We start from the raw sequence: 22,921 nt of genomic DNA on the forward strand, positions 1-22,921 counted from the left end.
GAGATCTTAAATAAAGGTACCAACTTTTTATTTATTTTTTCTTTTACCCGGGGCTTTTTCTTATATATAAGCCACTGACCTCTTGCTACTCTGTTCTTAGATCTGTTTCTCTCGCTTCCCCTCTCCTTATCTTCTTCCTCTTTCCTTCAGCTGCGAAGAGGAGGAAGCCGAGGAAGAGGTGGAGAGAACTCATGAAAGCTCTCTTGCTTCTTGGGGTTTCTGTTCTGGTTCTCGTGAGGTCTTCTTCCGGCTTTGAGTGGTGGAATGTGAGCGAGGTGGAAGCTGTGACCGATGGATTTGTCGGCGGGAATCCTCTCTTTGTGGGTCTGACCCTCATTCGAGGTGCCGACGCTAAAGGAGCTGGTATATGTGCTTCTCTGTCTATTTATTATTGGATCTATGCTCAACATTTGAGTTTTCTTTTTTGGTTATTCGTTTTTCGTTCCAAAGTTACTCGAGTGGTGCTATGATTGCTGATGTTGGTTTTATTGCGAATCTTTCTGATAGCTACTTATTGCGATGCTTCTGACCCCGGAAAAAGAAGTTTTTTTGGGTATTATATCATTTGGTCATAAATTTTACGAATTATATTTTTTTTAAAAACTTTTTTTTTTTTTTTTTTTTTTGTGGTTGCTGCTCCTTTTCATTGTACTCATTCCATCACTTTTTTTAGATCATGTAATGATTATTCATAACATGTACTATTTATTTTCCAATACCTTTTTTTTTTTTCCTGCTTTTGTCTTGCGGGGTTATTGTGTCCACTCGATACCACCATTGCAACAACAGCTCTTTTTTCGTTGAAATTCTTTTCGTGCGTTGGGAGAGAATTAATCAGCATATCAGAACGTGTGGAAGATAACTCTAGATTGGTATACTGCCCGGTTTGCAATGATAACAGACCAGAAATTAAATAGTCTCATACGAAATTGAAGAGTTTTGGACATAATTTCTGGGTGTGATATGGTCCTTTTGTCAGCCAATATCATCTTTCTCTTTTTTGTTTATTTTCTTCTAGGTTCCATCTTTGACGTTTAATACATGTCCTTCTCGAAAACGAAGTTAAATCCATATTGAAAAGTTCGTCACTTGCAACATAAATGATTTCACCTGAATTCGAAATATGGGCAATCAGTGCAGATCTATTTGCTTAGAGTACGAGCATCTTTCTTTTGTTATATGAAAGTTTGGAGATGAAGATAAAAATGTTTGGCCTCCACAATATCTATGCAATGCCTTTGATTTCACTAATTTTTTATTGGGTTTTAATTTCTATCTCTACCTATTTTTTCTTACTTTTTTTCAGTGTGTACGGACGGGAGCTTACCGGGTTATCATCTACATCGTGGGTATGGATCAGGGGCAAACAGTTGGCTCATCCAATTAGAGGTGAGAGGACTCACATAAAATATAAAATTGATAGTCAAGTCTGATTCTAAACTCATACTACCTGCACATACTATTAATTGTGACAACTTAAAGTGCACCATAATGATGATATTTTTAAGAGCTTTCAGGCATTCATTTTTCCTCCCATACTGTTACCTATTGAGGATATTTCTTCCTTGGACACACCAGGGAGGAGGCTGGTGCAGTGACATAAAAACATGTGTTTTCCGCAAGACAACTCGCCGTGGTTCATCATACCATATGGAGAGGATGATACCGTTCACTGGAATATTGAGTAACAAGCGTGAAGAAAATCCTGGTCTGTCTCAGACAGTATCCCCCATGTTCTTTGTTTAGCAGGGTTAAATTCTTGCTATCTGTTCTGTGAATTTGAGAATAAGTATTTCTTAGCTTCCTTATATTTACTATTTTACCAATCATTCTTGTACTACTTGCAGATTTTTTAATTGGAACAGAGTCAAGGTTCGCTACTGTGATGGTGCATCATTTCTTGGTGAAGGTTATAATGCGGTTAGTATAAGATATAATTTCCAGCTATATTACTAGTTTGGTATGCGATCAAGCAATAATTATTGGAGCATGACATTTTGACATGCAGTGTTTTTTTGATATCATCAGATTCATCATGGTGAACCGTTTGATTCTAGAATTAGCTAGAACATTTGTCATCACATGTTCTCTTATTTTGAAAGCATATCAAGGACACTTTGACTGGCGTTAACATTTCTGATGGTGAAGATTTTGCATTTTTTTCTTTTTTTTTTTTTGATATTTATCAATAGTTTAATCTCAATTAAAGGAAGAACTTTGTGCTTCAAAAAAAAAAAGAAGAAGAAGATAATAAAGAAGGCTTAAAATTTGGTGAAAATTGAAAGGTTTGCTATTACAAAAGGCAAAGTGAGAACGAAAATGAAATATATGGATTTTGGTGATTTTAGTGCAAGTTAAGCACAAAACTGAGTAAAGAATCTGAGGGAGAGAAAAGGCAAATATTTAGACCATATTATATACACTAAGTATGTGAATCACCAGAATGATCAATGAAAAATCATGAGACCATAAGAAGATGAAATGGCCTCCTTGATAAGAAGAAATTGAATAAGAATCTTGCTTGAAGAGCTATGTGGAAACCAGCACGCAATGAAGAAGAACTACCAGAGGCTTTGGGTAAAAGTAAACGAGGGTTTAGAAAGAGCGAAGAGCGAAGAGATGATTATAAGGTGGAATTGTTTTTTGATTAAAGAAAAATGTTGGAAGGATTTTTCTTGGCCTTGGACTGGAAAAAAAAATGCCCCATGAGTGAATGACTGGTAACAGCTTATACTGAAGAAAGAAAGTGACAAGATCGTCCCAGTTGTCTTGGAGTCAAATCTTTCGAGTTTCGCTGTGAAGCAACTGTTGGGTGCAACTGACAGGAACAAGAACAGGTAAGGTTGCTCCTGCCAAAAAGACCAACAGAGGAGGTGGTTATCTTATTCAAGTTTGTCATGAGGACGTCTCTAGAACAAAGAGAAAAGCCTTCAAATTATACTAGATACGTGCACTCAGAGTACCATAGATCCTACTTGATGGATGGTAAGAAGAAACAAAAATCCAAAGGGTTACTTGGAAGCATAAAATAATGCATACGAACCTTGAGAGGTACAGAATGGGTATGAGGGAAGAGTAACAGTTGTTCAAACTTCTTATTAAGGGATTAGAGTTTTCCCTGAACTTCAAGTCCTTGTTATTGATGCATGAATTTTTAATGTGGCATGTTATTTGCAAATGTCATCATGTTTCTGATGAGTGTAGAAGGTACACTACATGGAACTAGAACTCCAAAGGTACTTTTCAGAAAATCAACAGTCACACCAAAATAATGAACATGAATGCAACTTTCTTCATATAATTCATGGAATTGATTGTGCGGTCAGAATTAGGGGACTGCAGTTATGTATGGAAAGAATAACAAGTCTCCATTACAAGAAGCTCTCTCTTTTACTTGTTTGGTGCCAAGGTCTTTATTTCTTCTGGACCCATGAATCTGTTCCAACTTTTCTTAGAATACACAGTTCCACCTCATGGCATCATCCTACAACAATTTTTATCAGATGTTTAGCAGTATTATGAAGGGATAGCTATGGTATGGCATCAATCTCAAACTAGATTGCAACTTCAAGCCATTTGATGCAGCATGAAGAGTGAAGAGTGATTTGATCCCCATGCTTAAGCTTGGAAGATCAACCTATCAATTAAGGGCATTTGATCTCTGAGAAATTTTATTAAAATATAAAAAGCCCTCCTTCATACATGTATTGTGTAATAGAAGCACATATAGGATATGATGCCTAATTTGGGCATTAAAACTGCTACAAACTTGTGCTAGAAATAGGACTTAATAAGAAGGAAACATGCTAAAATTATTTAACTACAAAAGTAGAACCTAGCAAGCAATAGGATATTGTCTCCAATAAAAAAATTTATAGGAAAATCCCACTGAAATAAAATCAAATATTTGCTTGTCAAAATATTTGCTTGAAATCCTCTAGCTCATGTGAAACTTGGGATGGTCCAGTTGGTCATCCTACCCCCTGACTGCACCCTCTGTTGCACCACCATGTCCATTGCCACTTGACATTACAAGGAATAGAGTTGATTGTTCCCTCTAATATATCTAATTCTTGCTATAGCTCCAACTCCTGTTCCTACTTCTATTCTCAGCTTTCTAACTGGCTGCCTATCTCATAATGGATACCCCAATTTGCATTTTCTAAGAGTTGCCAATGGCCTATTATATAAGGGATCATCATTATTTCAGCATCATCACATCAGAGAAATATAGGGCTTTTGTGATGGTCCTTACAGAAAAAGAATATTTCTTATCTATATTCTTTTTCTACCAGAATTCATAACTTGAGATTTCTATGTTATATTCTTTGTTAAAGGTTAAAGCATAGTATAGTTTCAAGAGATGATCCATGAAGTTATTAATTGTGGCCCATACTTGAATCCATTTTTTTCCCAATAGAGGTGATCTATACTTCTCAAGATCAACCTTGGTGCAATTTCAGAGATCTGAAAATGTCCTTATTGCAATTTACAACTTGATACATTATGGAAAGGTTTTAAAATTTCCTCTGCAGCTCATGAAGCTGGTTTTGGGGAAAAATATTACGGATTGATAACATCGTGCAGTACTGGAATTATGACTGTTTATATGCTTTTCAATTTCTGAAATTTTCCTCGAATGTTTATAGTGTTTACAGGAAGATGAATTAAGCTGCATCATATCATCTGCAAGGAATAATGCTTTCAATAAGCTATGTCCGGCCTTATTCAATTTCTGTTATTACTGTTTTCTATCAAATGCATTTTGACTTCTGAGATTTTAATAGTTCACCTTCTTTGAAGTCTTTGCCCGATAAATATTTGTTAGTATATGCTCAGAGATATGAAAATATTGCTCTATCGCTTTTAGGCTGCTGGCCTATATTTTCGAGGGCAGCGTATCTGGTTAGCAGTGATGGAAGATCTAATGTCAAAGGGAATGCGTTATGCCAACCAGGTCTTCTTACCCTATTCATGTGATGTGATCTTGAATTCTTGATCTTGGTTCAAGTTCTACAGTGAATATTATATTAATGCTTTCAGGCCCTTCTTTCTGGTTGTTCTGCTGGGGGACTAGCATCCATTCTACACTGTGATGAATTTCGAGCATTATTTCCAAGAAGAACAAAAGTCAAGTGCCTTGGTGATGCCGGAATGTTTCTTGATGCGTATGTTCTTGACAAAATTAATTTTACTCTCGCATCTCTTGTCTAAGTTATGTGCATCCACTATTCATTGCTGTATTTGAACATAAACTTTTTAATAATGTATGTTTTTTATTTGCTAAATACACCTCTAATCTGTGTTTTTCTCTAATTTCTGCTGATAACATTTGGTGTTCAATTTGTAGAGTTGATGTAGCGGGTGGGCGAACCCTGAGATCCTTCTTTGGAGGTGTTGTGAACTTTCAGGTATCTATGTGATATATGTTTGAGTTGTAAGGAATTAACTATTAGCTCATTTCTGATATATTGCTATTCCGTTTATGAAAAACTCTCATGACTACCCAGGGGGCGGCAAAGAACTTGCCAAGGACTTGTACTTCTCGCATGGATGCAACTTCGGTAATTTACTTTCTTCATATAGATGGATGACTAGTAACAACAACTAAATTGAAATGCTTTGTTTTGAATTTTTTTTTTCTTCCCCATATTTTCTCTTTGCAGTGCTTCTTTCCACAGAACATTGTGGCCAATGTTCGGACCCCACTTTTTTCTTTGAATACAGCCTATGATGTATGGCAGGTATTTTCTTATCCTTAAAAGCATGTAAATGTTCTCATTTGATCTGAAATGGTACTTAAGGAACCTGTGACTGAACCTATGGAGTTATGAGCCTATGACTGCAAATGTAAATTTTTCTTATTAAGTTTTCATATTTCAGAATAATGACTTCAAAATAACCCTTGATTAATGAGTGGTGCAAACTTAAGGTTAACTAGATCACCTCTATTTTCTCTAACAATTTCTTCTCTGCTTCTGAATTTGCAGATTCAGGAAAGTTTAGCTCCCAGAACAGCTGATCCTCGTGGTTACTGGCGAGAATGTAAAATGAATTATGCAAAATGTGATGCATATCAAATCCAGGTTCTGCAAGGTATTCATTTTCTTCTCTTCCCCAGCTTTGGCTTTGTAAAACAGGTAAACCATTTACATGGCTGCTTTCTATAATGCAGGGTTCAGGAATCAAATGCTTAATGCTGTAAAAGGATTCTCCACGTACGGGCAAAATGGGTTATTTATAAATTCATGTTTTGCTCATTGCCAAAGTGAGAGGCAGGACACATGGTATTCAAGTAATTCTCCCCTTATCGGGAACAAGGTATCATACATTAAAACTACTTGGATTCAATTTGAATACTAGAATAATTTGTTGTAACATGATACATTGGAGTATATTCATGCATCTGTGTGCCTTCCGTGGGTGAAATTTCAAACACTATTTGAATGTAGCTATATTTTTAAAAAGAATAAGCCACTAAGATAAGTATCATATCACTCATGGATTGTTGCACTATGCCAAACTGGCCAGTTTGGGGAGTGCCAAACTGGATTGATCGGTTAACAGCATGGTTCAGTGCATTGATTCGGAACCCTGACCTGGACTGGTTGGTTACTGGCACGGTTCAATGCACTGATTCAAAATGGAGGGAGAGGGAGAAGGAGAGAGAGGAAAAGAGAGGGAGGGAGAGGGAGGGGGGGGTGCGGGACGAGGGCTTTAAAGCTCTCATGGCATGTCAATAGGGGTTCTCCTGTTTCGTTTTGAAATAGGAGATGCCTTGTAATTTTTTTGCCAATTTGAAACTGAAGTCGGCAAATGGGCTTTAAGCTCTCATGGTTTGCCGACTTCACTTTCCAAATGGGCCAAAAAAAAAGGGACTATTTGCCAACTTCAGTTTGAATTCAGCAAAAAAAAAAAAAAAGTTCATCCTAGAATGGGACAATACAGACCTGTACCATGCTAGTCGCCAACCGATACCAGCCTCGGGACCGGTTCAGCGAACCTATTATCACCTAAGCCGAACTTATGAAGTCTTTAAGTATATCATAGAAATTTAGATGGAAGTCCAATGGTATCCAGGCAAATAAGAAGAATTTCATTAATCCAAATTGGCTTCACGCCAATCTGATGATAAAAGTGTGCCAATCCAAGCAAAATAGAAGAACTTCAAAAAAAATCACAAAATGATATGAACAAAGGGAACTTTCTGTAAGCAATGAGGAACAACCTAAACATGGCTTTGATCTTTATTTCTGAAGTGACGCCTGATAGAGATCATGTGAAGCTTCCAGCAGATTATGACAAGGACAGGTATATTGAATATAAATATGGTAGATAAGTTTCATCATTGTACTTTTCTCATCTCGCTGCTTTTCAAATATTAGAGAGCAACATGGAAAACCAGTAATGGCAGCCAATATGGGTTATCTACAGAGTTTAACTATCATATGTTAGACATTCTTCATAATCATTGAGACACAAGAACATAGAAAGTAGCTTTAAAGAGTAGCCACTAAAGCAGGACTGCTAGTGCTATGTTAGCTTTTGATGATCCTTCAAACTTCTTTTGGGCTCTCTTTGGTGCAAGGAGAGTTACATATGTTCATACAGCTGCCATTGCCCATTTTCCAGCCATTACAACTACTCTCTTTTGCAACCCTCACATAATAAAGTGGATAGTGTTTTAGGGGCCTCATTATTGTTTGAAGCTGCAATCTACTGTCCCCATGACAAAAGGTTCCATAAACTACGGATTTTTTTTTCCATTTGAAATTTTCTTCTGGTTTACTTTATCAAACTGCTTTATTCCTTGCTAAAATACCTCCATTCAGTACTCATAAGGAAAGATAGGAGGGAAAAAGGAAAGTTTATAGAATAAATGGTGAAAAGAACTGAACATCTCATCATGGTAGCATATTGTTCCCTGGTTGGAGTGGTGCCTTTATATGCTTATGACCATACCTTTCATTTCTGAACTGTCTACTTTGCGTACCCCTGGAAAAAGATAAAAGCTGAAGCAGATGTACTCCGATCCTAAATTTTTTGGACTTATTATCTTTCTCTTCAGTTTTGCCCATACGATGTATGAAAATGTTCGAACCATAAGCAGTCCAAATCTTTTGAATTGCCACTTACCCATAACTAGGAGATGTGTGGCTATGTAGCTGCAGCTTTAGTCTTATGGAACCATGTGGAGACAGTTGTGGAATTTTAGAAAGTTTTTCAATTTTTTTGGGAATATGTTATGGTATGTCAACAAATCCTAAACAAAATCATATATAGTTTCTCATCCACATGGCATTTTTGTTGCTCATGCATTTCTTTAACATGGTTGAAAGGATGGAGAATTGACTGGCTATTTGAAATATCAAAAGCCAAAAATTCTTTATTCGATATGGAGGTTCATCTTTGTGAACTAGATCAATATATTAATCCTCCAGAAATAACTACTTATGAGAGTCGATAAAAGAATATTTGCAAATGATAAACTAAAGATAGATAGACCATGAGAAAAGCTCCTACAATTATTTCCTGTTATTAGTAGTTAGGAAAGCTGCTAATCACTCTGCTCCATCATCTAAAAGAAAAAAGATATTAACTGAGCCTTATTATCATGCCTTTATTGTTAGCTTCCTATTCATGAAAGCAGATCCTATGTCCTATTTTTCTCAAGTAGATGATGAACTCCTATTCAAGCCCATCAATTATGAATTGGCTTTTAGCAAGCAGGGGATTTAATGTCTAGCGGTGACTGGTTCTTTAATTAGTCTGAAGTCAAGGCAATAGACTGTCCATACCCTTGTGACAAGAGCTGTCAACATCAAGAGAAAACCAGAGAAGCATAGAGGAAAGCACAAGGACAATCCTTAGTTCATTAAGATGAATGATAAATAGCAAGAGCTGACAGATAAGAGAATCTATGATCCTTTAGTTGTTTCTATAAGTTAGATTCGAGCACAAGCAAATGGCATGTTAATTCAGCAAATCAATAATCTTATATCATTCTTCCATGTTCATGGAAGTAGAATGATAGAAATTTGGAAGATTTTATGACAGAAGAGATAAGAAAAGCTTGTCTTGTTTACATATTTGTTGGGTCATAGGGTTGTACAAGACTTCAGTCCACTAGTATAAATTGATGGGAAAATTGGTGAGTTTCCAATGATGACAAGTGTACATTGCAGGCTTATTTTGAGCTGCTCTTTTTCTGTTCCTGTAAACTCAACTCATTGAAATCAATTAGGAGACCTCTATGGTTCATATTATTAACAGATGCTATGGTATTCATGATTTTGAGTGCTGCATTATATTGGTCTGTATCGAATGTCTCATAATATATCAGTAGGGAATCAATTCATGATATGCCTCTCATACTGTATCAATACTTAAACTGTACCATAATGATACTGTAGCAATTGGGTGTAGGCAAGGGTGCAAAAATGAGTATTTAAAAATACCTAGGTGTTTTCCTTGTTCGGGATTGTATGGAATACTCTCATCCCAACACTTGGGATTGTCTGGCATCCAATTAGTGTATAAGGACACTTTTTTTTTTTTTCTTGTTCAAGTTTATTTTTGTCTTAAATGAATATTTAACTGAATATTGACATGTTATTGATGAGGTTTCTTGATGGAACAGGCTGATAGCTGAATGCAGGATCTGCACTCCTTCCCCTCCTTTGTCCTCTCCTTTTTCTTTTTCTCCCTCTCTCTCTCTCCCTCTCTTTCTCTGTCTTTACCTGCATTGCCCCCTGCACTAAGCCAAAGAGAGAGAGAATGGCCCCTCATTGCTTTCTCTCTTTTTAATTTTGAAATCAAGCAATTTGATTGGATCGTGCCTGGTACCGGCCAAATCGCACTTGGCACTTGTTGGTTCCAACAAGATTGGCTAGAACAGGGAGGGCATCCTGACCTATTAATCGAGTGATGTCCCATAGATTTGTGGTCCCAAATCCTATCAGAACAGGATGGTGCTGATGGTACCATATCATTTCTGTGGAACCTAAATCCTTGCTCAAAACCTATTGTTCTTAATTGATATGACTCAAGAATGTCAAGTGTGATAACGGCTAATGGGCATGTTGTGGCTAGGGAATTTCATAGCAAATAGTGGATAGCAGGCACTATAGCAGGTGGTACAAACCCAAAGTAGGTTGTTAAAATATATCAATATATTTTCTAAGTATCAAATCAATACTTTTTCATCAAATCAAGTACAAAGCTATAAAACCTCACTGACCTAATTTCATAAGTTATACACATAATAAGTTTTTAGCTTCATATATTTGATTCATCGATTAAAAGATGAATTATTCTCAGAAGAATATTCATATCACATGACACAGAGACATGTTACTAACAATTAACACATTAGTAAGTTTGGGCCAAGACCTTTGGCTAATGGCCATCTCCCTTCCAAATGATCCCGCAGCTCTTGTGTATAAAAGAATCTCCCTTGAAATTTCATCTTGCAAATTCTGATCATTAGGGTCGAACTTTAAAATGCACTCAACTTTTCAATTTTATTCTTATTAGCATAGAAGAAGGGTTCGGGAAGTAACCCGCCCTATGCAATGGGCCTTTACATTTTACATCCCATCTTGAATCAGTGAATCCCCAAATTGGAAGATTTTTTTTTCCATCTTTGTTCAAATGGAAAGCTATCTCCTTCTTAGCATTCATCAAATAACCCCATTTATAACCGATGGCCATACCTCAGCACTTCTTATAAGGGCTCCCACCATGTCAAAGCAAATGCCACATTCTTCCAAAATGGGGAGCTTAGAATTATCCTTTGGATCTTGCTTGAAGTCTCCCAACCACCAACTCTTTCTCTTACTCATCATACTTTGGAAGTTCCAAAAATTAGCAAATCAAGTCTATCTTAGTCTTGCCGAATCCTTTTTAGGTCCTATTTGGATATTCCTACAAGATTGGGCTGAAAATCTTGCGGGATTCATGGAATGGGCCGTTCATTTAAGCATGGCTCTATCAACCAAACACCTCTCGGTCCAAATCTTGTGGGAACAAAAAATGACCTCCATGGATCTTTTTTTCTTCTTGAAGCCCAAAGGCTGTGATTTGGGCTGGCATTTTAGCAGGCCCTTGAAAGATATGAGCTAGATAGGCGAGCAGGCTTGATTCTTGTAGGATCTTCAGCCAAGTCTTGTAGAAGTATCCAAACAAACCTGTTGGTGCAAAAATCTACCTGCGTTGGAGAAGCTGGAGTCGAGGGAGTCGCGGTCGCCGCCGGGACCTGCAAAAGAAGTCTAAACCGGAGGTGGGGTTGCTCCGGCAAGACCCTCCGATGTTCAAGTCAGTTCTCTGCCTCAACAAGAATGGAATGCTCGAACGAAAATTTTAGCAGAGTTTCTAGATAAAAAATGAGAGCTTAGAGAATAACGTATCTGGGGTCCCCCTTTTATAGGCGGAGGGAGCAACAGACTGATAGCGATGTTTGTAACCGTCTGGCAATGGGCTGCCCACGGTCAGGAGGAGTTTGTTGCGAAGAGTAGTGGAGTGGAATCGTGGCTATCACCGGGACACGCCACGTGGAGTCTGTCGCGGGGAGTGGAGCGGCGTCCGTTGTCGCGACTTGCCAGAGGATGGAGGAATCGCGTGGTATCCGTCGCAGAAAGTGGAGCAGGATCGTGGCCATTATTGCGGTCTGCCAGGAAGTGATGGAGCCGCGCGAAATCCGTCGCAGGAAGTGGAGCAGAGTCGTGGCCGTTGCTGTGGCCTGCCAGAGGGTCCAGGCCTGTCGGTCGAAGTCTGGCTGGAGTGTCTGGCGGAGAGGGGTGGCTAGTTGCCTGTCTGAGAGGAGCTCGGAGTCCGGCTCTCACGGGAGTTCGGACGAAGTCTTCCTTCAGTTGAAGTTGGGGACGAGGTCCGGCTCCCGCGGGAGTCCGGACGGAGTCTCCCGCAGCTGGAGTCGGAGGCGAGATCTGGCTCCCGTAGGAGCTCGGGCGAAGTCCACCTGCAATCAAAGTCAGGAGCGAAGTCCGGCTCCCTTAGGAGTCTGGGCGAAGTTTACCAGCAGTCGAGGTCGAGGACGGAGTCCGGCTCCCGTAGGAGTCCGGGCGAAGCCTTCCAGCAGTCGAGATCGGGGACGAAGTCCGGACGGAGTCTTCCTTCGGCCGGAGTCGGAGACGAGATCCGGCTCCCGTAGGAGTCCGGGCTGAGTCTTCCTGCAATTGGAGTTGTGGGTGAAGTCCGGCTCCCGTAGGAGTCCGGACGAAGTTTACCTGTAAGTGAAGTCGTGGGCGGAGCCCGGCTCCCGTAGGAGTCCGGGTGAAGTCCGTCCGCAACCGGAGTCGGGAACGAAGTCCGGCTCCCGTAGGAGTCCGGGCGGAGTCTTCCCGCAGCTGGAGTCGGAGACGAGATCTGGCTCCCGTAGGAGCCCGGGCGAAGTCCACCTGCAATCAAGGTCAGGGGCGAAGTCCGGCTCCCTTAGGAGTCCGGACGAAGTTTACCAGCAGTCGGGGTCGAGGACGGAGCCCGACTCCCGTAGGAGTCTGGCGAAGCCTTCCAGCAGTCGAGATCGGGGAAGTCCGGACGGAGTCTTCCTTCGCCGGAGTCGGAGACGAGATCCGGCTCCCGTAGGAGTCCGGGCTGAGTCTTCCTGCAATTGGAGTTGTGGGTGAAGTCCGGCTCCCGTAGGAGTCCGGACGAAGTTTACCTGTAAGTGAAGTCGTGGGCGGAGCCCGGCTCCCGTAGGAGTCCGGGTGAAGTCCGCCCGCAGCCGGAGTCGGGAACGAAGTTCGGCTCCCGTAGGAGTCCGGACGGAGTCTTCCCGCAACTGGAGTCGGAGACGAGATCTGGCTCCCGTAGGAGCCCGGGTGAAGTCCACCTGCAATCAAGGTCAGGGGTGAAGTTTACTAGCAGTCGGGGTCGAGGACGGAGCCCGGCTCCCGTAGGAGTCCGGGCGAAGCCTTCCAGCAGTCAAGATCGGGGACGAGGCCCGGCTCCCGTAGGAGTCCGGATAAAATCTGGTAGTTGTAGGAATCTACCGTTGGAGAAGTTCAGCCATTGACGAAGTCCGGGGTAGTTCGGATTGGAGTTGAACCTGGCTGGAAGAAGTCTGGAAGGGATTCGGGGAACAATTGATAGTCGTAGAAGGTCGGCTGGCGGCGGAGCTCAGTGAGCACTTGGGGTGGCTTAATAGATGACTGGGGAACTCATGTTGAAGGAGCTCGGGTGGTGCAGTGGGAGTTCGTCCGTCGGGGGAATTCAGTCAGCACTGTGGAAATCCGGCTGTTGGAGAAGTCCGGAGAGATACCATCTACAGTCGAAAGCCGGAGGAGTCCTGGAGGGTCAATCCTGTCAAGAACTTCGGCTGAGGGTATTTTATACCCAACAAAATCCATATTGGTGAACTTTCTTATCATGCTAAGGATTAAGGTACGTTCATTTAAACTTGCTCTTGCATATAGCACCCACCATAACCCAAAAGCATGGTGGCCACTGTGGCAGTTTGTTACCCTCTATATTAAGTGTTATAGGCCTAAATGCTACAAGGCACTATAGCACATAGCATAGTGGTTTAAGTTCAAAATCCCTATAGCAGCCTATGGCCTATTTTTAAAACAATATGACTAATTAAGAGACCAATATATCACTCATGGATTGCAACTTTTGCTAGTTAAATTTGTGGAAGCATATAGGTTGAAGGATAAGAAATATTGATGAAACGAAGATTGACATTCAGATGCGAGTAATGAAGAATGATGAAACAAAGATTGGCATTCAGATACTATAGTAACATATCACGGAGAAAACATGAATCTTGGCAAAAATATGGAAAATTTGTTTTCTGGAATAAAATGGTAAGCTGTGAAGAGGGTACACCAGACAAGTTTAGTGAAAATGAGTAGTATGGTTGACAAGTCTTGTTAGGTACCGAAAACTTATACATGTAAATGCCCTTTGAATTAATTTTTACAGCTCTTTCAAGCAGTTCTCAACATTGTCTGCTCATGATTTACATATTATTCCCCTTTCTCTTACTGTACTTAAGTTATCTGGCAAAAGAAAATGGATGTTATTGACAATGTCCAACTCATAAATCTCTGTAGAGATTTAATTTACTGTCTCATGTCAGGGAGCATTAAGTTGTACGTTTTTTTTTCCCCAAAAAAATGTATAGTTGATGAAACTGTCTGACTGTTTGTTTGATTCCATTTTTGATTCTGTAAAATTCAAGCCTGCACTCCTATAAGATTTCTTTTGATGAAATTTGCTGCACTCTTAATTGATGGAGTATCTAATTACCAGAAGAAAAAAAATTAAGAAATAATGAAACAAATTAATGTTATAATAAAGAAGTTTCTTGCATTTAAAAAAAAAACACTAGTCACTGTTTGTTTTTGCTTTTCACTGAACATGTTGTAAGCACAAGTTTCATTTATAGACATATGTTACATGACGTGTCATCTGATTATCACATTTTTAACTTTTGAGTTCTTACTTTTCCCTTAAGTTTTCTGAATAATTTTTCACATGACAATCAGACCAATAGATCCAAACTTAGAGTTTACTCTCAGCAGGAGATCTTTGGTCATCTGGTTGTGGTCTCCATAGGTACTCTTGTAAGCTATACCGAGAAAAATTTCCAACTGAAACAGTTTGTTTATTTAAATTTCTTAAAAATATGACTGAATTTGATCTGCGCAGGCCATCAAAGAACTTGCATTCTAATTCACTGTTTCTGCAATTCTCCTTTGAAAAATGGGTTCAGAAGCTGAAAGATAAAATGGTCATCTGAATATTCCATAAAACTCATAAAACCTGTATTCCATCATAAAGTCCATGAAGCCATTGATCAAGAAAGGGGCATTATCATGACAGTGCGAGAATGGATGTTTCTGTAGATCAAGCCAGTACTGCCACCAGATTTGCTTTGACTGTTGTTACCAATGAACTTTCGAATTCTCTAGAATGCTGGTTGTCTCTACATTCATCTCTTGGTAGCTAACCATCAATAAAATCATTGTTCCATCCATTATCCATTTATTCATATAATTGATAGAACATTCATCATTCCACTATCATAATTTTCCTGTTACCGTGCAGAGAATTGCAACAGCTGTTGGTGACTGGTACTTTGATCGATCCAGCATAAAGTCAATGGACTGCCCATTCCCTTGTGACAGGACTTGCCACAATCTGATATTCAGGAGAAGGCACTGATTACCATTGATGATTCCTCATAATCTTGAAGCATTGCGTATTCTTATTTAGGTGAAATAATAACTAGACATGAGCCAACAGAAAAGAATACAGAGGTCTGTAAGTTTCTTGCTTGCTGTAACCCAGAGTCCAGCAATGAAATTAACTTGTGTTGGATTCTGCATTCATCCAATAAATGATTCTTCCACATGTTCATGGAAGGCAAAGAAATCCGAAAGATATCATTATAGCATATGCCAATTGTATCTTTGTAGAACTCAACAGATTTGAGCTTAGAAATATATTAAAGCATCTACTATTTATTTCTGGTCTTTCAAAAACAGACAGGTGCATGGTGTTTTTTGGTTTTTTGGAGATTGTTTACTTTACCCCTCCTTTCTAATCGTCCAAAACTAATTTCACCGGTCAGCTGTCATATGGTGGGCATTTTCAGTGTTCCAGGTTCATTATCGGAAGCTTTACATTTTCCTAGCATAATAGCAAATAAGACCCAAAGAAAATAACTCCTAGAAAACCACATGCTCAAGAAACTTAGAGACACATATAAAGTAACAGCTAACAATGGTGTTTATTATACATGAAGAACCTTCACAGCTGGTTCAATGCTTCTGCGCCGTTCTCAAATGGACATGGAGATGTGTCATTGAAAACTTCATCTTGTTTGGTAAATGTTTCTTGATGCAATTCGTCAGCTAATTGACCCATCAAAGGCTGCTTGTTGGTACTCGACAACAAACAATACATCAGTTTCATCAAAAAAAAAAAAACATATACGATACATCAGTTGATTGACCAATCAAAAGGCTAGACAAGTACAGAGCAGTGAATTGACCAATCAAAAAGTTAAACAGCCACTGTATCTTTTCAACGAGATTTCTGCCATTATATGGTACTACTTTCGCATTGATGGCAATCATTGTGCAAATGAATAGGCAATAGACTGAGCACCAGAGCGGTAATCCTGAAAATCTTTTTTTATCAATTACATATGAGTCGAAAGGCTGATACAAAGGTACTTGATCTGTCCTGGGCGCGAGGTCAAAATATCTCATCGCTAGTGTCAGTGCAGAATTAGTTTTCAAGAGCCTCTATCTCGTCATACACCTCCCAGGATGCCACTCCTTCCACAGCTTGAAATCCCGTGTTGCTTGAATGGCCAACGTAGCAACTACTTGGGTTGGAGCCTTGTCAGTGAGCTATGTGGAAATCACCAAATCACCCTGCTATAATCTATACTCTCTCTCTCTCTCCCCCCTATCTATTCCTAGTTTCATCGAATAGTCCACCACATTATTTACAGAAGAAGAGAAGAAGGGAAACCCACACGGAATGCTGAAGCTAAGAAAGGAATTTACATAAGAAAGCCAGAAAGATCGGATCTGCAATCCAATGCTCAAAACCGAGTGCATCAAAACACTGAAAACATATATATGATCCAGTTTGTAGGAGTGAGTCAGCTGCTGAGACGAGAAGCAGATGCGAGTGCCACCGCTTGAGCCCAAACCTTGAGCCTAGCCTTCACATCCCTCGGGTCATCGCCTGCTTCAAAGAAGAAACATAGCAATGCCACATTTAGCAATGCAAGATTACACCTCCAAAATTTGATTAAACTATATATTTCTTACGCATCATCATTTTTATCCCTATGCTAATTTTTGTTTCAATAAGTGCCATGCTACACAAACTCCCAACTTTGCAGAGTTCCAGCGAAATTTTAAGTGCGCTTTAAAGCGGTATAATATATGGTTATGTCGTCACTCTAGCTCTGGTTTGCAACAATCCATCCTCGCAGACTATCCATACCATCATCGCCAAATATCACAATCCCGTGATCGCTGCCACTTGTCATCCTCATCATCGTGGTCAGGCCCATCAAATCTTAGTGTTGAAGCATGATCTACTTTAGCTCGTGCAATCATATGCAAGAAATCATTGGGTTCCCTAAACGCCCTTCCGTCTTTCCATGTCCGATCCACTCTGCCGTACACAGTTAATCCCCAACGACCCAATCTGCGGTCCACAGTAATTCGACAGCACCTCACTCCATCACCGTCCATCAAATTCTTGCAACAGAGACACGACTGGTGGTAATAGTAGCAGTCCTAGTGGTGGCAAACAGAAAACAACACTGTAGAGAGACTGGAGAGAGAATATGGGGGCTTCTCGCTCTTACCTGGGCTGGAGATCCTCCAGTTAGCTATGGGGGAATTGCCGCCGCTGCTGGTATCCAGCGCCGATCCGGAGAGGGCGCACGGGATCTCGACCGTCCAATCACTGGGCAGCTCCAGCCCCAGATCCCGGCACGCCTTCACCTCTTCCATGTCCATACACAACGTCCCCACCCCACCTCTCGGCCGCACCCAAACCCTGCACTCCCCGACCTCCATCCCCTCCGCCTCCGCCGCCGCCCCTCCCCCGCCATCCTCTTCTTCATCTCCCACGACCGGTCCAGCCACCGCTCCCTCGCCCTCCTCCGCCTCCTCCCCCCGCCACCACACCCACCCGCCGACCCCGCGCCTCCGTCTCGCTCGCGTACTCCTTCTCCGCCCGCCCCGGCCTTCCCCGGCGAGGCGTCCCCGGCAGCGACGCCCAGTCCTTGTCGGAGTCCTCCCCCTCCTCTTCCATCAGCGACGCCAGCATGCTCGTCCTCATCACCACCTTCTCGTCCTCCGATACCTCGGCGTCCGCGTCATTGCCGTCCGAGCTCTCTATCGAGAGGCGGGAGATCCGCCTATACCCGATGTCGTCGTCGTCGCCGCCGTCCGGCATGAAACGAAGGACGCCGCCGTAATCATCATCATCATCTTTGACGAAATCTGGGGCGGCCATCATGGTCACATCCGAAGCCATTAGTAATTGGTTTTCAAAGAGCGCTCGGAAACAGAGAAGAAGATGAGGAGCGGAATGTGAGAATATTTTCTTTCGGTGGAGCTGAGAAGACGTGCAGTGGGTTGGACTTGGAATGGAATGCGTATATAATGATTGGTCTGGTGGTGTAAACTTACTATAATGCCTTTTGGATATCGGTAAGCTATTAAATTATTTAATAAATATACAATAATAATCTAATGGAAACAGAACGTCCTGTGGCCGTGGAGTGTGCAGTGGCGGCGAAAACACAACATGGCTTTCACAATTCCTTACATTTAAAGTAATTAACGGAATATTTCGCATGTTCTGCAACTAAATGAAAACTAATTGGATTCCTCGACTATTAATTAAATTTACCAAAATTATGAGAATGACATGCAGTCCTTTAGAAGAAAATCCACACCAGCAAAAATGAATGATTCTCAACTGACATTAAAAATTTAAGTTAGTAGTATCATTTTGTCAAACATTAAAGAACAAACTTTTACTGTCTATGGATATAATCTTAATAACCATATGTACAATTGTACACTATGCTACAATAGTTCCCCGAAAGTTCTTATAAAACTCTGTAAATCTCCGCGACATTGAGAGCTCACGTGCACTACTGCTCCACCATCCATACATATTTTACTATATATTTGGATTCATTTAGTATGTTAGACCGTTTTGATTAGTCTACCTTATTACTTATCACTGAATTATATATCTTGTATCCCTAGTCGATTAACTGTTGCCGGTGCTTTAATCATGCTGCTGGTTTTGGTTAGTTTGAGGTTACTTTAATTTTGCTATCTTCAAGATATGCTCTTCATTCTGAATATTTTTGGAACTGCCGCAGTGAAAAGTAGCTTTGGTTTTTCCTTCATACCCAAATAGCTGAATCTTTCCATCCTTATCTGATGATCCCTTTATCTAAAAAATATTTTATTTTATCTTTTTTTTAAAAAAAAAATTGTTTTTATGCTCTACGGAATAGCGGTTGTTGGATGGAACGTGATTTTACGAGTGAAGCAGGCAGGCAACCACCATAATTAAAAGAAAAGAAAATAAAGGTTTAGATGTTACACGTGAGTTCCCAAAGCCGCTTCGCGGAATCTGTTGCCCAGTGCAAGACGCGATATACTCCAAGCAAAATGAAATAAAATAAAATAAAATAAAATTATAGTTTCACCCTTTACATTTTAGCGATTCTCACGCCTACCCTCTTATCTTTACAAATTTTCAGAATAACCCTTTACATTTCTCAAAATATTTCCATCCGATCCTATTATCCGTCAACCAGCCAACACCATTTCAAAAAGACTAAAATACCCTCACCCTCTTCAGAAACCGTCCTGCTTCCTACCTCCGCTCTCGTCGAATAGCCGTTATCATCAAGTAACCTGGCTCCGCCACTAACAAATTCTTCTCCTCCATAGGGTTACTGTACCACTGCTTGGTCCGCCAGCTGTTAGGAAGAATCCTTCTGCTTCCCTCCAAAACCCTAACACCAACTGGATAACCACCTCCCCCTCCAAATTCTTGATCCAAGTTCTCATCTCTTTTTTCATGTTTTTAAAAATTTGTTTAACATTTCTAGATGGTATGTGTGTGTATATAGGGCTTAATTTAATCGCTTCTCATTGAGCATAGACGAGGACAAGCTCTGAGAATTTTATGAAATACGAATTTTATGATGTCATTTATTACCTTTTCTACTTATGTATATATTTTAAGAAAAGATATGAAGGTTTTAAAGTTTTTTAAATAGCTATTTCTATCCTCTAGAATTGGGAAAGATTGGATTCCGAAATTGGTTTAATATGAAATATGGCCAGCCAATGGGTATAAAGTTGGTATATGAAATATCATATTTTATCGATTATGAAATATGATCCTATCACTAGTATAAATTAATCTAACATGAATATTCATGAGCAATGCACTAAATAATGATGTGACTAAATACAAAGAATAATTTATGATTGTATTTGCAATATAAACTTGGAATCATGTCAATGAAATATTGATGATTTGTATATGCGTGATTGGCTTTATTACTTGTTTTATCATGCTATACTATAAATTATATTTTTTACGATAATTTTTATTTTCTTTAAAAGATGTATTATTTATAAAAAATTTGATACTTGATTCAACAAAATAGTGTAAGTTTTACTTATTAATTCTTGTGTACTTCACCTCTTTTTGTATATTTCTTTTCTTTTTTTAAATGAATTAGGTCCCTGGAAAATGAAAAATAATGCAGACTGTTTGGTAATTTTATAGTATAATTCAAGTTCTTTAATTGACTACGAATTTGTAGTTGGTGACTTTCTAAATTTTGAGGTTATGTATATTAATATTTAAATTTAGATTTAACTGCTCTGAACCAATATTTATTCAATTATTTAATAAATGATGAATTTATATTTTTTATTTTATTTGAGATTATGATTATTGGTTTCATGTTATTGTGGGCTATATCTTTCAATAGCATGACTATATTATATCTTAAATTTAGAGATCTATATTATGTGGGATGGTGTATAGCGTATACTAGAAAAGCAGAAAATTTGAGTTCTAGTTCCAAAGTTGGGTGCTTCCCTGAATTGATACAGTTGTCAACCTAACATGCACCGGCACTTAAGGAATGATAGCGTGGAAGCTCCGAGCCACAAGAAAACTTTCCATGGTGGTCTTGCATACAAAATTTTATTTTGATGTACTTATTTAGACCGTTTATGCCCCATAGATAATTGGTATGCGTCAAATTGAAAGGCACTGCTTCTCAAAGATTGAAACAATGGTAGATGTTGTTTCTCAAATTATATGGAGATTGCTTTTTTTTTTTTTTTCTCTCTTTTAGGAGTGCTTGATATAGGAGAAAATGGAATTGTCCATAAGCTTATAGTTTAAAAGGTGAATGATGTGGAAGACGTTCATGAACTGGTGGCCGTTGGAAATGTTGTCCAAACAACTGATAATTAGAGCATTTTGGTCCAAAGATTTATCATATCTTGTGAAGGTCACATGCTATCATTATTAACGAGATGAACAGCGGGATCATTTTGTAACATATTGGAAATACGGAGGATTACTTTGAAAATTTTTAAAGGAAAAGGGGGTATGTGTGAATTGTGCAAACCTATTTCCATCCTTGAACAAGCACGCCCTTTTCCCAGATTAAATCCACTCGCCCTGGACTTTTGGTGCGCTCCACACAATATCATGTACCACCCTTGCATCACCCAATGGACAAATGGATGGTGCGGATCCGGCAAGATAAATCCCCGTGTGGTTTCCTCTGCGACGCCGTCAGCGCGCGGTAAACGCCGAACCGGAAGGCGACAAGGGCGAGGCGGGCGACCGCGCGGAACAACCTGTTCCTGTGGTGGGCCCCACCATATCTGTACACGTGGCGCACGTGGAAAGGTCCGTCGAGGTTGGGTCCTTATGCGGGGGCGAGGAGTCTCCGGCACCCGGCGCGGACGCGTCACCTCATTCGGGTCGACGGCCCCTTTCCAGACCGCCCGATCTCCGCGTCGGATGGCTCGGCCGCCGTCTGATCTCCACGCGGTTTGATGATCACCAGGCGAGGGGCTCGACAAAAGTGTGACGTGGAGATAAGGAAGCCGCGTCCCCGGAATCCTATTTTAAATTTAGAATTTATAATTACTATGTTGAGAAAGTTGGGACAGGACGTGCTGTCATGTCCACCGAACACGTGCACCATTCCGTTTCCATGTCAGACTCTCTGTGGACCCCATAGAATCACGCGCTCGCGTTTGCTGAGAGCTAGTTTTAGATATTTTGCGCGTTGGAGATGGAACAAAAGAGGTGGATTGGGGGTTACATCAACACGAACGGTAAAAAGATACCTTAAAAAGGGCGTGATCCATTAATTTAAAAACCTAGATTCGTGGCATTTGATGGATAAATGAACAGAATGCTGAGCCATCATTGTAAATAAATCAATTGATTTTCATTGGTTGATCGTTTTGTATTAGTTTGCTTTCTTTCAAGATCGTTGCTATGTGCCTCTAGTTATGACATAAAAGTCATGTTAAATTTCTTCCACGCTTAGAAAATAAAAGATTTTTTATTTTTTTTGATAAAAATAGGAAATAAAAGTTACTGAAAATCCGGAAGCATCTTCAAGAACTGCCTCTTAAATTGATTGGCAAGATAACCAATTGATCTTTTTAATTTCTCTGCTCCTTTGAATTCTAGCACACAAGGACATTGCTCAGTCATGTACCTTAAGGTCATAATAATAAGTATAATAATATATCTTCATATAGTGTCGGTCTTTATTTTTTCTTTCTTTTCTTATTGTTCAGGTGTCGGTTTTGGTATACTGCATTTCTTTCAAACGCTTTGAAAGATAACCAGCCAGCTGATTGGCTTATTGATTGTGATAGTCAATCAGATACCACAAAAGAAAAGATCGTGATAATATTAAGAATAACACGAAAACCTCCCTGCTAGCCCACTGGAGCTCATTTCTAGGAATGCTCGAAATTTTTTAATAAAGAAGACGATCGACAATGAAATAGATGGAAACAATGCCAAAACAACATATGGAACATTGAAAATCCTTTCTAACCATCCAAATTTTTTAGATTACGAGGAGGCCCACCACCTAACATGTGGCCTTCATCAATCCGTACATGTGATTATTTAAGGAACAATGGATAGAGAGAGTAATCCTCCAAGACACTTGTAATGACTGGAGCTTGCCACATCAAGTCATGGGTTCGATCATCCAAGCAAGAGGAAAAAACGAGGAATCATGGATTCGACGGTACAACCAAACCACTCGAGGATATCCCCCACGAAATTATGAACAATATATAATATCTAATAGATAGTCTAC

At 39.9% G+C, this 22,921-nt stretch overlaps 1 protein-coding gene and 1 non-coding gene across 2 annotated transcripts; one reads left to right on the forward strand and one right to left on the reverse strand.

Annotated features, from left to right (window-relative positions):
* Nucleotides 1–15,500, forward strand: LOC105035592 (pectin acetylesterase 12). The gene is made up of 13 exons (XM_073247918.1): nt 1–16; nt 101–363; nt 1,307–1,389; nt 1,579–1,712; nt 1,848–1,920; nt 4,871–4,957; nt 5,044–5,168; nt 5,351–5,411; nt 5,511–5,564; nt 5,667–5,744; nt 5,991–6,096; nt 6,176–6,321; nt 15,073–15,500. The coding sequence occupies exons 2-13, from the start codon at nt 192–194 to the stop codon at nt 15,187–15,189; spliced, it is 1,236 nt and encodes a 411-aa protein (XP_073104019.1). The 5' UTR covers nt 1–16; nt 101–191; the 3' UTR covers nt 15,190–15,500.
* Nucleotides 15,501–16,579: 1,079 nt separating this feature from the next.
* Nucleotides 16,580–18,149, reverse strand: LOC105035584 (uncharacterized). Its single transcript, XR_012136251.1, has 2 exons — nt 17,363–18,149; nt 16,580–16,728 (listed from the first exon to the last, which is right to left on the reverse strand). It is a non-coding gene; the product is annotated as an uncharacterized protein (transcript).
* Between the last annotated feature and the right edge of the window lie 4,772 nt (nt 18,150–22,921).

This window comes from Elaeis guineensis, chromosome 1, assembly GCF_000442705.2.
Source record: "Elaeis guineensis isolate ETL-2024a chromosome 1, EG11, whole genome shotgun sequence".
Lineage (NCBI taxonomy): Eukaryota > Viridiplantae > Streptophyta > Magnoliopsida > Arecales > Arecaceae > Elaeis > Elaeis guineensis.

What these genes read in the sequence shown, in the direction of transcription:
- LOC105035592 (XM_073247918.1), top strand. Translation starts at nt 192, where the DNA reads ATGAAAGCTCTCTTGCTTCTTGGGGTTTCTGTTCTGGTTCTCGTGAGG. An exon ending in GAGGTGTTGTGAACTTTCAG is followed by an intron (nt 5,412 to 5,510) that starts GTATCTATGTGA and finishes ATGACTACCCAG; the next exon opens with GGGGCGGCAAAGAACTTGCC. An exon ending in CTCCCCTTATCGGGAACAAG is followed by an intron (nt 6,322 to 15,072) that starts GTATCATACATT and finishes GTTACCGTGCAG; the next exon opens with AGAATTGCAACAGCTGTTGG.